The 15,889-nt window shown below is 40.7% G+C and overlaps 1 protein-coding gene across 4 annotated transcripts in view; it reads right to left on the reverse strand.

Moving 5' to 3' along the window:
- LOC106603667 (roundabout homolog 1) overlaps nucleotides 1–15,889 on the reverse strand; it is a 70,417-nt gene that overhangs the window by 10,212 nt on the left and 44,316 nt on the right. For all 4 annotated transcript variants that reach the window (XM_014197620.2, XM_014197622.2, XM_014197619.2 and 1 more), the window contains 12 exons: nucleotides 12,230–12,562; nucleotides 9,774–9,931; nucleotides 9,189–9,309; nucleotides 8,751–8,889; nucleotides 8,058–8,185; nucleotides 7,464–7,579; nucleotides 5,502–5,733; nucleotides 5,157–5,278; nucleotides 4,414–4,585; nucleotides 1,865–2,065; nucleotides 1,021–1,063; nucleotides 694–809 (listed from right to left, as the gene is read on the reverse strand). In XM_014197620.2, the coding sequence (XP_014053095.2) occupies nucleotides 694–809; nucleotides 1,021–1,063; nucleotides 1,865–2,065; nucleotides 4,414–4,585; nucleotides 5,157–5,278; nucleotides 5,502–5,733; nucleotides 7,464–7,579; nucleotides 8,058–8,185; nucleotides 8,751–8,889; nucleotides 9,189–9,309; nucleotides 9,774–9,931; nucleotides 12,230–12,562 (1,881 nt within the window). The remainder of the gene's footprint in view (nucleotides 1–693; nucleotides 810–1,020; nucleotides 1,064–1,864; nucleotides 2,066–4,413; nucleotides 4,586–5,156; nucleotides 5,279–5,501; nucleotides 5,734–7,463; nucleotides 7,580–8,057; nucleotides 8,186–8,750; nucleotides 8,890–9,188; nucleotides 9,310–9,773; nucleotides 9,932–12,229; nucleotides 12,563–15,889) is intronic.

Raw genomic sequence — 15,889 nt, forward strand, 5'->3', positions numbered from 1 at the left:
AATGCTGTGCTTCCACTTGTGTGCATTTTAAAATGCTGTGCATCCACTTGTGTGTATTTGAAAATGCTGTGCATTCACTTGTGTGTATTTTAAAATGCTGTGCAGCCACTTGTGTGTATTTTAAAATGCTGTGCAGCCACTTGTGTGTATTTGAAAATGCTGTGCAGCCACTTGTGTGTATTTGAAAATGCTGTGCATTCACTTGTGTGTATTTGAAAATGCTGTGCATTCACTTGTGTGTATTTGAAAATGCTGTGCATTCACTTGTGTGTATTTGAAAATGCTGTGCATTCACTTGTGTGTATTTGAAATGCTGTGCATACACTTGTGTGTATTTTAAATGCTGTGCATACACTTGTGTGTATTTTAAATGCTGTGCATACACTTGTGTGGCTGGAATTATTTTTGAGTTATCGATCTAAGATTGGAGAAATTCTGTGGCAGAATGGATCAAGTGTATTGTTTAGACAGCAGAGGTGGTTCACTGAGCTTCCATAATGAATAGCAGACCTAGCAGACCTAAAAATCTATGTTAAAAGCCTACTCTTTTAGCACACAGGGCAAACTAACTGAGTACCGAGTTGCATTATCAACTGGTCCAGGGCCAGTCTTTTTTTATCCAACTCATAATGCTTACATTAAGAACTGCGGTAGGATGAACTGATTCTAGACAAGCTGTAGAGCAGAACTCACTGGTCTTCCTGAAGCCGGGGTTCTCCTGGCTCTGAGCCCACATGCCCTGGTACTTCTCGCCACTCTGGGTCGGTCTCCACGCTCCCGAGATCCACGGTGAATCTGGGGCCGCCATTCTGCAGAGACGCAGGTCAATCAATCAATCAATCAATCAATCAATCAATCAATCAATCAATCAAGTCAGTCAGTCAATCCCATGTATTGCGTATGGATAAAATGGCAAAACTAGGAGCCACATACAGTGGATCAGATCATATTACTGTATAAACCTTAAAAAACAAAAAGTACTGAAATCCTTTTCAATGAGCGACACGGTCTTCCACCTACCGGTGTTTGATGATTAGGTCCTCACTGGCCAACCTGTACAAACCTGCAAAACCCAGAGTAACAGTCACTTGGTTGATACCTTCCGGAGACACCTGAAACCCCACCTCTTTAAGGAATACCTGGGACAGGATAAAGTAATCCTTCTAACCCCCCCTTAAAAGATTTAGATGCACTATTGTAAAGTGGTTGTTCCACTGGATATCATAAGGTGAATGCACCAATTTGTAAGTCGCTCTGGATAAGAGCGTCTGCTAAATGACTTAAATGTAAATATCACAATGAGGTATCACAGCTTATACAGGAAATTGGAGATGTTAATGTTAATCCTGTCATTCAACACTATCAATCAATCGTATTTATAAAGCCCTTTTTATATCAGCTGATGTCACAAAGTGCTATACAGAAAACCAGCCTAAAACCCCAAACAACAAGCAAAGCAGATGTAGAAGCACACGCTTCCATAGCACAAGCTTCCATATCATTGTTACATCCCTACAACGATATAGATGCTAAAGTGTCCTTAATATAAATTCTCATATAGCATTTACTTTGAATGATGAGAAAGTCAAAAGTAAAAGCCTACTTATGTAAGTAATAGCATGCCTGCTACTATACAACCTTGTGGTGTAAAACCTCTAGTTACACATCATATAGCTACAACCTCTCTTGTTTTAGCCAAATAATACTCACACATTAAAACCTGATTTGCAGCTAACGCTGATTACGTAGCCATAACAACACAGTTGACTAGAATAGCATGACATATCCATGCTAAGATAACCTTGCTAAGCTTATGCTAAAGATACAACATATAAGCTAGCCCCCACTTCCAGCCCAGACAGACCTTTAGCCTTGCCGTGGCCTCGTCCCAGGTGTTCGCCGGATCGGGTGTGGCGGCGGTACAGGCAGAAGGCCGTCACCATTAGGACGCACCACAGGAGGGCGCCAACGCTTCCGATGAACACAGGGTCCCTCAGCACAGCCAGGACCTGAGTCAGGTCCCTACTGGGGCTGTCTGACTGGGGGGCCCCGGACTGCCGGGAGTCTGTAAGAGGGAGGGAGGGAAGGGAAGGAAAAACAAGACATAGATAAATTAAAACCCAGAGAGACAGAGACAGAGAGAGGAAAAGAGACAGACAGACAGAAATAAAATAAGGCAGAGAGAGAATATGAAAGAGGGAAATTATATCACACACATGACACACACACACACACACACACACACACACACAACTCGAATCCACCGAAATTAGTGGATTCGGCTATTTCAGTGCTGTTATTGTGAAGTGGAAACGTTTAGGAGCAACAACGGCGAAGCAGCGAAGTGGTAGGCCACACAAGCTCACAGAATGGGACCGCTGAGTGCTGAAGTGTGTAGCATGTAAAAATCGTCAGTCCTCGGTTTGCAACACTCGCTACCGATTTCCAAACTGCCTCTGGAAGCAACGTGGCTGCTCAGCCATGGAAACCCAATGAAATGGGTTTCCATGGCTGAGCAGCCGCACACAAGCCTAAGATCCCCATGCATCAGCTGGAGTGGTGTAAAGCTCGCTGCCATTGGACTAGGGAGCAGTGTAAATGCATTCTCTAAAGTAATGAATCACACTTCACCATCTGGCAGTCCAACGGACGAATCTGAGTTTAAGGTCATTGAGGTTAACAGATTGTGGTCCTCTTCTTATTCCAGCGTTGCCAATCACAGCCAAGAAGGACCCCGGCTCTGTGTTCTTTTGCAAAGAAAAAGCCATATTTCAGACTGGCCAATAAAAATAAAAGATTAAGATGGGCAAAAGAACACAGACACTGGACCGAACTCTGTCTAGAAGGCCAACATCCCGGAGTCACCTCTTCACTGTTGACGTTGAGACTGGTGTTTTGAGGGTACTATTTAATGAAGCTGCCAGTTGAGGATTTGTGAGACGTCTGTTTCTCAAACTAGACACTCTAATGTACTTGCCCTCTTGCTCAGTTATGCACCCGGGCTTCCCACTCCTCTTTCTATTCTGGTTAGAGCCAGTTCACGCTGTTCTGTGAAGGGAGTAGTACACTGCGTTGTACGAGATCTTCAGTTTCTTGGTAATTTCTCGCTTGGAATAGCCTTAATTTCTCAGAACAAGAATAGACTGATGAGTTTCAGAAGAAAGAACTTTTGAATGGTAGTGTATATATATATATACACTACCATATTGGATTTCCATAGATTATTTTTGTGTGATTTTGTTGTCAGCACATTCAACTATGTAAAGAAAAAAGTATTTAATAAGATTATTTCATTCATTCAGATCTAGGATGTGTTGTTTAAGTGTTCCCTTTATTTTATTTAGCAGTATTTAGCATATATATATATATATATATATATATATAAACATTTAGTTTTTTGTTGTTGTTATTTGTAAATTCAGGTTGCCTTTATCTAATATTAGGTTTTGGTTGAAGATCTGATAACATTCAGTATCATAAATATGCAAAAATAGAGAAAACCAGAAAGGGGGCAAACACTGTACAGTCAAGGCTGCATTTACACAAGCAATCTAATTCTGATATTTTTACATGTAGTGGTCTTTTAACCAATCAGATCAGATCTTTTGTCAATAATTAGGCAAAATATTAGAATTGTGTCTACATCAACACTAACCAGTGGTATAAAGTACTTAAGTAAAAATAAATCGTTTTTGGGGGTATCTGTACTTTGCCATTTATATTTTGACAACTTTTACTTCACTACATTGCTAAAGAAAATAATGTACTTTTTACTCCATACATTTTCCCTGAAACACAAAAGTACTCTTTACATTTCGAATGCTTAGCAGAACAGGAAAATGGTCCAATTCATGCACTTCTCAAGAGAACATCCCTGGTCCTCCAAACTACCTCTGATCTGGCGGACTAAACACAAATGCTTTGTTTGCAAATTATGTCTGAGTGGAGGAGTGTGCCCTGGTTATCCGGACATTTAAAAAACAAGAAAATCGTGCCGTCTGGTTTACTTAATTGTGAAATGATTTATACATTTACTTTTGATACTTAAGTATATTTTATCAATTACATTGACTTTTAATACTTAAGTATATTTAAAACCAAATACTTTGAGTTTTACTCAAGTGGTATTTTGCTGGGTGACTTTCACTTTTACTTGAGTAATTTTCTATAAATATATCTTTACTTTTACTCAAGTATGACAATTAGGTTGTTTTTCCACTACTGACACTAACACATACAGTGTTAGACCCGTCTGTTTCAATCATCTTCAAACCTTCCAACCCGCATTGATGCTTTCAATGAACTGGACTGCAAATTGCACAAATCTACTATTGTAGTCTTGTTTTATGTAAGGTTATGTAACCCTGTGATGTTGGTTGACCATACAGATATCTGTGGCGTGTTGTCACTGACCTATGACCAGTCTATGGGGGTCACTCTGCACCCCGACGCCAGCTCCGTTGACTGCTGCCACCTGGACCCAGTACTCTTTGCCTGGGTACAGAGGGTTTATTTCCAGACTGTGGGTCCCACTGTCCACTGTCCAGTTCAGGTACTGCTGCTCCTCCAACTGCACACACCACAACTGGACAGGACAAACGCACACACAGAGCTCAAAGAGGGAACCAAGGAAGCATTACAGAGAACTGTGTGTGTGTGTGTGTGCGTGTGCGTGTGCGTGCGTGTGCGTGTGTGCGCGCGTGTGTGCGCGCTTGTGTGCGTGCACTCAGGTAATTGCTTCCACAGCAGGGATACTATGAAACTCTGGTCAGGGAAAGTAGGCTTTTGTTCCAGCCCACAGCTTTGATTCATCTTATCATGGTGTTCTTCTATCAGGACTACTTAGTTGAATCAGTTATTTTGCACTTGAACAAAAGCTTGCACACCAGGGTTGCAGAGGACCCCCTGTCAATACAATATCTAATTCAATTGTGAATGTGAATTTAATATGTTAAACATAGTACAAGGTATTGAAAAGAGGATTGTTTCAACACTTTACATAATGTCAGGCATATAGAGAAAATAAACTCACCCTGGAATTTCTTGCATGCTCTCAAACATGTCATAAAACACATTGTGGAGCATACAAGAATGATAGGTGCTAGATTTTTCAGGCATAGATACAAGAAAGGTGTAGGTATCTATCTTATTCTTACCTGGTATCCCTGGATGATGCCATTGTGAGCTTTGTGGGGTGGAGGCTCCCAGGTCACATAGACCGTTTCATTGTGGTCAGGGGCCATTGTTATGGAGACGGCCTGAGGTGGGGCGCTAGGCACTGCAGGAAGATGGAGTGTCATGAAAATAACAATACACGTGTAAAAACCACACTTATGACCCATCTTGATTCAAATCATAGTTTTTCATCTTCATAGTACATATTAGCGCAAAGGACCACCTTTATTCAATAAAGTCAGACTACTCCTGAGCCACAGTATCCAAAGACACACCTACAGTATATTTTCATACTTTTTGGTTTACTTTTTTGAACCCTTCCTTACCCGTTTCAGGTACACGCAGGTGCCTGGTGTTGCTCTCCCGGCCATACAAGCTGCTGCCGTAGGGACGCACTTTGAACTCATACTTGTAGCCCCTCTTGAGCGGGCCGACCAGTGTTTGAAAGTTGGGTAGTGGCACCCTCTTAGCAGCCCAGTCCGAACTGGCGGGCAAGAGAGAGCGACAGAGGACCTCGAAACCATCCAAGTACTGAGGCTGGGTTGGGAAAGACTGGAGCTGAAAGAAAAATAACAAAAAGGAAAGACACAGTTATCAAGCAATAATGAGATTTGCGCTTTTGCGTGTAGAAACTAGGGTTGCAATGGGAGGGTATATTACTGGTAACTTTTGAATTTTTCCAGGAAACTACCAGAACTTTGGTAACTTTCAGGTTTGGGGGGAATTTTATCACACGACATCTAGTGGCCATTTTGGGAACTTCAGATTATCACAGGTGTCTTATTATCTATAGCCTTTTGTGTGGCCTTATCACATGTCAAACATGTAAAATAATCAAATATGATTTTTTTTTAAAATAACAAATACACTGGCAAAGCTGTAAAACATTAGCCTAAATATAAACCATAGACTTTGTGAATACCATTGGTGTTTAATATGTGGGTTTCAGCATGAAATATATATAAAAAAAAATGTACACACCTTTATTTATTTTACTATGTCAATATGTCTTTTGTTGTAAATCTTTTGCCACCAAACTGGTGGCAGTTATGAAAAAAAAAAATTGTTAGAAGAGTTGCAGAGTTAATTGAAAATAATGCCATTGTTGATTATATGCTTTTTTCATTAATTAAGCTATTTCCTCTTTAACCATTTAAATGTACAAAAACAATATTTAACCTTTATTTAACTAGGCAAGCCATATGGTATATCCACTTGAAACTCATGGACAATATGGACGCAGATATAAAAAATGTATACTAAATATGAATACATTTTACAAAATGTATTCAGATATAAATTGCCAAAGTTAACATAGATTGCCATTGATTACTTGATAATTACAAAAATTACTGAACATTATGGCAGTTTTGAATTCTTTGAATGTTATCTGTAGCTAGATTTCCATCCAATTGGCGACAGATTTTCATGTGAATAGTCTAAAATCCGCATAAAGAAAATATGTGCATTTTCACACCAGTGGTGTGATTCCACCAAACGGACTTGTTGTGGATATAAATCAGTGCGTGATGACAGACGATTTTGTGTGCACTAAGTTTTCATGTACCAAATAAAGTTTGCAGATACAGTGCGGGTAGGCTATGAGTTTAATATGGATAAGAGCGAGAATATTTTTATTCGTCAAATGGCAGTCAAGCATCGATCATCATGTCACCAGAATAAGACCCTCAAAATGTATTGGAAAGGAGCATCAAGTTCACCGTCACTTTCACCACCCAGCGAAGTTCATCATAACTTATTTAATCTGTATTCTAATAAACTGCATAGTTTCACGAGTCGTAGTGGGAGGACCACACACCATATCATCACGTGACTCCAAGTTTACTTCGAAATGACGGTGATTATATCAATATTTGCTCATAAAGGCATTTCCACCACCATTTCTCGCATAACTGATTTTAGAGGCACGAAAAGATCCCACCATGTCAAACAAACAAATGATCCGTCGGCATTTATAAAATTGTACCAAAACTTCCTGTTTCCATCACAGCTGTCATTTTAGTTTACATACGGTATGCCTTTACTCACATAAAAAAAACTGTGGATGGAAATGTGGTTTGTGACAGGTAAATAATGTTCTAAACAAACATAAAAAATGTCAGGTCTGAATCTTAGTTTAGCAAAAGGTAAATTCCTTACATTAGGAGTTCACTATTGAAGTGTTAGCTGGGGGATACTCTCTCATGTCTTGATGCAGTCATCTGTTATGTGAAAACAGTTTTCATAGTAATACATGAACCTCCATGTGACGTGTCTGATGTCTGTACCTTCCACTGCACTTGGGACATGTTGGAGTTTGGAGTCAGCACCGTCACATTCTCCAGAGCTATGCGCAGGTCCGACAACTCTCTGTGAAGGTCCCTCTGTCTGGTGCTTGCAGCTTCTGTGAAGGAGGGAGAAAAATCTTCATAGAAAATAATGTTGTACACTTTTCTATTCAGAAATTGAAATTCCCTACTGGCACTGAAATTGACACAAACTAAACTCCATGTAACAAAAAGTCCCATAGTGCTCATAAAAACAGTTTACTTTAGAACCACACTCATTTCCTCTACCATATCACAAACATCATAAAAAGTAATGTTTTTGTTTGTGTTACATCCTGCTGCAAATATTGTGAATAATATGGTCCTTGTTTAGCATTCCAGTAGAGTTTTCTGTATTCCCCTGGGAGAAATAAATACATTCTATTCTAGCTGTAAGGAAATAGGATAGGACAGGGTCAACTTTAATTTCCCTCAGGGGGAAATTGTCTTAGACAAACAGTACCGCTGTATACAAAATAAACACTGTATGTTACACATTCAACAAATACACAACACATAAATGTAGTGGTGAAGGCCCAAGCTAAGCACTCTTACCCTCCACCACTAGCTGTGCGCTGGCGGTGACCACCCCCACGTCGTTGACAGCTGTGCAGGTGTACCTCCCAGAATCCTGTGGTGTCACGTAGTGGATCTGGAGGCTCTGGTCAGGATTCACTAGATACCTACAGATATAACACAGCAACCAACACAACATTCACTATAGCAACTGTATGAAATTATTACAAATCAAAGAATTACTTATTATTATTATTATTGCATACTAATAATGCATGTTATGACACATGTACTGACTGTGCAGAAGAGTAGCTCAAAGAGTCAAAGATTACACCCCCAAGACTTTTGTCTACTTTAATACACATAAGTGAATTTGTCCAAATACTTTTGGTTCCTTAAAACAGGGGGTACTACGTACAAAAAGTGCTGTAATTTCTAAACGGTTCACCCTCAAATTAAAGCTGACAGTCTGCACTTTAACCTCATAGTTATTGTATAATTTCAAATCCAAAGTACTGGAGTACAGAGCCAAAAGAATATATATATATTGTCACCGTCCAAATACTTTTTGACCTCCTGTATATAATAATATAAGCCATTTAGCAGATGCATTTATCCAAAGTGACTTACAGTCATGCATATAAACCACATGTTGTAAACCTCATGTCAAGAACAGTTTCTAGTGTAGATTTAATGGACAATAACGTTTTTTTGTTGAATCAAGAATCAGACCTGCCGTTGGGCAGAGGGCCCTGCTCGCGGCTCCACTCCACAGCAGGCATGGGGTCTCCTTTAGCCTCGCAGTAGAACTGGGCATTCTCCCCTGTCCCCACCGACACATCCTGAGGCTTCAGCACCAACACTGGCTTGGCTGGGGATAGAGAAAGCATGGGCAAATACACAAATTATGGTTATTCATATCATATCTCTAAGCACTCAATTCCATGCTATTCCTTATATCAATAGCAAACACTGACATACCTTTTTCACACTGATGTGCCAACCCAAACTGTACTGTGTAGACTGTTCTTTTCACATTTTCATTTCCAGCACCGTTCCAGCAACTACGGTGGATGCATAACCAGGCCAGCGAAGTACAGCTTGGCTCAGTAGCGTAAAAAAGGTTATCGCTAAAATGGTACTGTACATGGAGTCAGGGTTTCATCTTACCTAGGACAGACAGGCGGGCGGCCCTGCTCTCTCTTACTCCCATAGTGTTGGAGGCCACACAGATGTACACGCCAGAGTCATTTTTCTGGGCTGGGGCGATTATCAACTTCCCATTCAGTTCCTATAGGTCACATGGGGAGCATGCACATACAGTTAAAAATAAATTAGGATTTTTGGGGGGGATCGTTTTTCATCCAAGGTGACATGTCCTCTTTTATTAATAATGGAGGAAAATGTATGAAGCAGCCTGTGGTTTTAATCAAAATGTTGTACAACAGTGCCCTCTATTGGCAATACCGTGTTACCACTGATATGATTCGAGAAATAAGTATTCAAAACAGTATGCATTTCAGCTCCTGCCACCTCTGGAAATTAGTTCAAAAAATGAATTACAATAATATTGTAATGAATTTACAATATTATAGAATATCTGTTCCATATTATGGAAAAACCATAGTGTCTTAAAAATACATTTACTGCACTGAAATGCACACTGACAACTGTCCCATTGTCAATTTCTAATTTCAAAAGGCATAGAAAGAAAGCCCTACAAAGCATGTAGCTATGTTATAAAGGAGGTCTCACAGTGTAGTGCGGGTTGGTGTTGTTGATGGGGACCCCGTCTTTTCTCCAGATGGCATTGGGCTCTGGGTGGCCCACCGGCGGGCTGCAGTTCATCACCACCACCTCCCCCACAGCCACCTCCACGTCACTGGGCTGCACCCGGAAGTCCTCACGCAGAGCTGAAAGAACACACAGAGGTCGTCCATTCATAAACAGTGGGTTTGAGACTAGCTGGTGCACAAGGCCATAACATTACATTGGATAACAACGTCAAAGTCAGTCTCCAAGCCTGTAGTTAATAAACATTGCCTGGGAAACATGTGCCCAGCACAACACGCATCACTGTCTGCTTGACTTGGCTTCCTACAAATGAGAGTTGTGACCACCGAAAATGTGCAATTCTTATAATGAACTAATCTAATGATTGATCTTATTTCACAGTGCCATATCACACTATACATTTTGGACCACATCGCACAGCTCTAAATATCCATATATTCTATACACGGAATACACAGTGCTTTTGTCCAGTGTTGCCCATCAACAACCTCATATATTCCCCAGAGGTCCCAAACAATTCATAGAGCAAACTTGACCTGTCTACATTGATATAAGCATGACAGACAAGTCTGACCTCTTTACAGGAACTTGTCATGTTTACTCAATCGTTAAGAGTCACTGTGAACCATTTCAGTTGAAGGTCTAAGGAGCTCCCTTCCATTATATCCAAAAGGACAAGAGACAATGGCATTTTCACCTTGCATGTGTACATTACCACATGTTTAGGATGTCTGTTTAAATCTTCACTGATGTCATAACATAGGTATTACATTAGGACACCACATGGAATCATGAGACAAAAAGTATTTGGTGTCTACTTGGTTGCACGTATGGTTACAATGGTCTAGTGCCATAAACTACTACTGGAATATCTCCACTCTTCATCAAGGAATGATCCAAGGCTGGACTTCTTTAAAATGTATTAAGGGTATTCTTGAACTCAAGAATTGTCTAGTTATGATAGAGAACTTAGCCCAACTCATGAATTAACAGTGCTGCATGACTCATTACTGTAGAGGCTACTAACCTAACCAGTTCAACTATACTTACAAAAGGTCACAATTGCACAATTATCTTATTGAGACTAACATGGATAAATAAAGGTTAAACGCAAACTATACTACAATCGATCTGCTACTATAACTCAATCGAAAGTAAAGTGCCACTGTTTACTGTCCCAATTGCTCCATGCCTCCACCACATACTGCTCCAGGGAAGTTCCCCCAACAAGTCAATCAGCCACTAATTATACCATCCAGCTCAAGAATCCAGTGGTCTGTGGGTGACCCTATTTTGGGTGCAAACAGAGGCTGGGGGTCAGGGGTAAATTAGCAGAGTGTTTGTTCTGGGAAGGTGGTAAACATTGATTTTGGACCCTCTTTCATTTCAGTTCGCTGCAGCTAGCGACTGGAACGAGCTGCAACCAACACTCAAACTGGACAGTTTTATCTCAATCTCTTCATTCAAAGACAAAGACAAAGACAACCATCGACACTCTTACTGACAGTTGTGGCTGCTTTGCGTGATGTATTGTTGTCTCTACCTTCTTGTCCTTTGTGCGGTTGTCTGTGCCCAATAATGTTTGTACCATGTTTTGTGCTGCTACCATGTTGTGCTGCTACCATGTTGTTACCATGCTGTGTTGTCATATGTTGCTACCATGCTGTGTTGTTGTCTTAGGTCTCTCTTTATGTAGAGTTGTGTTGTTTCTTGTCGTGATGTGTGTTTTGTCCTATATATACATATAAATATATATATTTTTTTTAATCCCAACCCCCGTCCCCACAGGAGACCTTTTGCCTTTTGGTAGGCCGTCATTGTAAATTAGAATTTGTTCTTAACTGACTTGCCTAGTTAAATAAATGTTTAAAACATATATATATAATAATAATTCTACTCAGCAATCACACGGACAATCTCAACGTCTCTCGCTTTCTCTCTGGAGCAGGGGTCTGTGGTTACTGCGGGCTTTCCGTGGACCTGAAGGATCATATATCAGATTGATATCACATTTAAGATCAGCATGGAGGAAGATAAGAAGTTAATGGGACAGGATGTAGGAGCCACAGAGGGCCATCCAACCAAGACAACAGAATGTATTCTAAGGCCAGATTTTCACATCCATCTGGCATAGTGTTTTTAAGTACTTGGAAGGCAGCTGTGTGTGCCTTTGGTTCCATCTCAGTATGAGCACACCTGATTGAGCCAATCAAGCCCTTGAGTGATTTATTAGTTAGTCTGCACACTGCTGAGACTGATACATAGTCTCTTCACTCACATGATATATAACAGTGGGACCTCTCTATAACATGGTACCTCTCTTCATCCTACAGTGCAATTATTTCTGCATGGCATCTTGGAATTTATAACAAGATACGCATGTCCATCTAATTTGAAAGACATCCCCACAGTCTTACCAGCGATATAGAGGGAGGCGTTGCGGCTGGTGGCCTTGCCAGCGCTGTTCCTTGCCATGCACGCGTACACGCCCTCATGTGACTGACTCCGCCTCCCTGGCACAACGCTGAGGAAAAAAAGGCTGCCCTCCGACAGGACGATGGGCCGCAATTGGCTGTCCAGCTTGTCCATTTCCAGGGGCTGGCCATTGCGGAGCCACTCAATGGAGGGCTCGGGTGTGCCGTCGGCGCGGCAGGAGAGGGTGGCGGGGCTGCCTACCTTGACCACCACATCTGAGGGGTGGTGGACAATCCGCGGGGGCACCTCCACCACATCTGTCCTCAGTCTGGAACCTGGAGAGAACAAGAACAGTGGACGGATAAAGATGGAGAAATTCAGGTTCTGTCAAAGTAGGCTATTGCGTCTGTTAATTCACAGTAGATCTGACAATAGTTTATTACTATACATACTATGCATTTAGCATCGAATGGGGTCAAGACGATTAAATCATAGTTGTTTCCCATGAGAAGCAGTAGGCCTATAACTTCCATTGTCAACTAAGTCAAATACATAGAGCTAACAAATAAAACCAGCAGAAAATATCCTGATGAAAATTCAGGTTCTTTCAAGTTCAAGTTTTATTAGGCGTATGTACGGGATACGCACGTATACATCGCATTCATCGCTCTACTCCACCTGTTTGCCCCCATTTCTATCGGTCTTGACTTGAGCTATTGCTAGTGAAGGGCAACATTGTATCAAATCAATCAACTGTTGCTAGCAAACTTGTATCAACAACATTATACAGTCTATTCCGGGCCCTCAGAGATTACCGCGCCGATGAGTTCATACAGTTGAAGTCGGAAGTTTACATACACCTTAGCCAAATAAATTTAAACTCAGTTTTTCACAATTCCTGACAATTAATCCAAGTAAAAAATCCCTGTTTTAGGTCAGTTAGGATCACCACTTTATTTTAAGGATGTGAAATGTCGGAATAATAGTAGAGAGCTTTTATTTATTCCATCACATTCCCAGTGGGTGAGAAGTTTACATACACTCAATTAGTATTTGGTAATATTGCCTTTAAATTCTTTAACTTGGGTTAAACATTTCGGGTAGCCCTCCACAAGCTTCCCACAATAAGTTGGGTGAATTTTGGCCCATTACTCCTGACAGAGCTGGTGTAACTGAGTCAGGTATGTAGGCTCCTTGCTCGCACACGCTTTTTCAGTTCTGCACACAAATCTTCTATAGGATTGAGGTCAGGGCTTTGTGATGGCCACTCCAATACCTTGACTTTGTTGTCCTTAAGCCATTTTGCCACAACTTTGGAAGTATGCTTGGGGTCATTGTACATTTGGAAAACCCATTTGCGACCAAGCTTTAACTTCCTGACTGACGTCTTGAGATGTTGCTTCAATATATCCACATAATGTTCATACCCCATGATGCCATCTATTTTGTGTCCCTCCTGCAGTCCCTCCTGCACCAAAGCACCCCCACAACATGATGCTGCCACCCCGTGCTTCACGGTTGGGATGGTGTTCTTCGGCATGCAAGCCTCCAATTTTTTCCTCCAAACATAACGATGGTCATTATGGCCAAACAGTTCTATTTTTGTTTCATTAGACCAGAGGACATTTCTCCAAAAAGTACAATCTTTGTCCCCATGTGCAGTTGCAAACCATAGTCTGGCTTTTTTAATGGCGGTTTTGGAGCAGTGGCTTCTTCCTTGCTTAGCGGCCTTTCAGGTTATGTCGATATAGGACTCGTTTTACTGTGGATACAGATACTTTTATACCTGTTTCCTCCAGCATCTTCACAAGGTCCTTTGCTGTTGTTCTGGGATTGATTTGCACTTTTCGCACCAAAGTACGTTCATATCTAGGAGACAGAACGCGTCTCCTTCCTGAGCGGTACGATGGATGCGCAGTCCCATGGTGTTTATTATTGCGTACTATTGTTAGTACAGATGAACGTGGTACCTTCAGGCGTTTGGAAATTGCTCCCAAGGATGAACAAGACTTGTGGAGGTCTACAATCTTTTTCTGAAGTCTTGGCTGATTTCTTTTGATTTTCCCATGATGTCAAGCAAAGAGGCACTGAGTTTGAAGGTAGGCCTTGAAATACATCCACAGGTACACCTCCAATTGACTCAAATGATGTCAATTAGCCTATCGGAAGCTTCTAAAGCCATGACATCATTTTCTGTAATTTTCCAAGCTGTTTAAAGGCACAGTCAACTTAGTGTATGTACACTTCTGACCCACTGGAATTGTGATACAGTGAATTATAAGGGAAATAATCTGTCTGTAAGCAATTGTTGGAAAAATTACTTGTGTCATGCACAAGAAGATGTCCTAACCAACTTGCCCAAAACTATAGTTTGTTAACAAGAAATTTGTGGAGTGGTTGAAAAACGTGTTTTAATGACTCCAACCTAATTGCATGTAAACTTCTGACTTCAACTGTATATCCACTGGATATATGGGATGATCAGAACTCAGACATACCCAAAAGGGCACTTTCCTAAATTTGCGTGCAGCAGGCCAGGTACTTCTATGCGTGCTCAGGCGTGCACGTTCCCTGAACATTATCAGGACAGAGAAACCAGACAGAGACATGCTCATTGCTCACATAGAGCACGCCAAACAAAAGACAATAGCAAAATTGACAAAACTCAAAAATGATGGTTATGAAAAAAAAACATACTGGTTTCTCACAAGTGTAGCAGGTTTTCAACACTGCAAACAACCTTTAAACTCCTAGAATTACCGTAAATTCCGGACTATAAGCCGCAACTTTTTTCCCAGCTTTGAACCTCGCGGCTAATATATGGATTTTTCCCGCTTTTAATTTTTTTCTCAAAAAAAAACACATTCTGTGACGTGCTCAGTTTTTTGGCGGCATGAAGCTTTCATTAGACCAATGAAATTGCCGAATGGGTTAAGGTCAAAAACTTTTTTGTTTACTGTTTAGATTAAATCGAGCGCTCTCAAACTTCCCATCATTCTGATTACGGTAGTCATTTTGTCACCCTCATCATGGCAAAGACACGGAGAAATGCATATGATGCAGCTTTCAAGTTGAAGGCGATTGATCTGGCTTGGTCTTAATGAGTCGATGATAAGACGTTGAAAACAGCAGCGTGAGGAATTGACTCAGTGCAAAAAGACAACTAAAGCTTACTGCAAATTTTTTATTTTTTGTTACAAGCCGTGTTTCGTTAAAGCCTATTTATTTTTGTTACAAGCCGTGTTTCGTTAAAGCCTGTGTAAAGTTCATTTGTTTCAATGTACCGGTAGTCACCTGTGGCTTTTAGACATGTGCGGCTTATTTATGTTCAAAATAATATTTTTTTAAATTCAGTGGGTGCGGCTTATATTCAGGTGCGCTTAATAGTCCGGAAATTACGGTAGAACGGTAAATTATGAATTAATACATGCATTAACAGAAATTAATGTAACCAAATGACGGGTATTAACGGTACAATTACTTGGCCTACTGGTGACATACAGTACCAGTCAAACGTTTCGACACCTACTCATTCCAGGGTTTTTCTTTATTTTTACTATTTTGTATATTGTAGAATAATAGTGAAGACATCAAAACTATGAAAAAACACATATGGAATCATGTAGTAACCAAAAAAAGTGTTAAACAAATCAAAACATATT

Source organism: Salmo salar, chromosome ssa04 (assembly GCF_905237065.1).
Source record: "Salmo salar chromosome ssa04, Ssal_v3.1, whole genome shotgun sequence".
Classification (NCBI taxonomy): domain Eukaryota; kingdom Metazoa; phylum Chordata; class Actinopteri; order Salmoniformes; family Salmonidae; genus Salmo; species Salmo salar.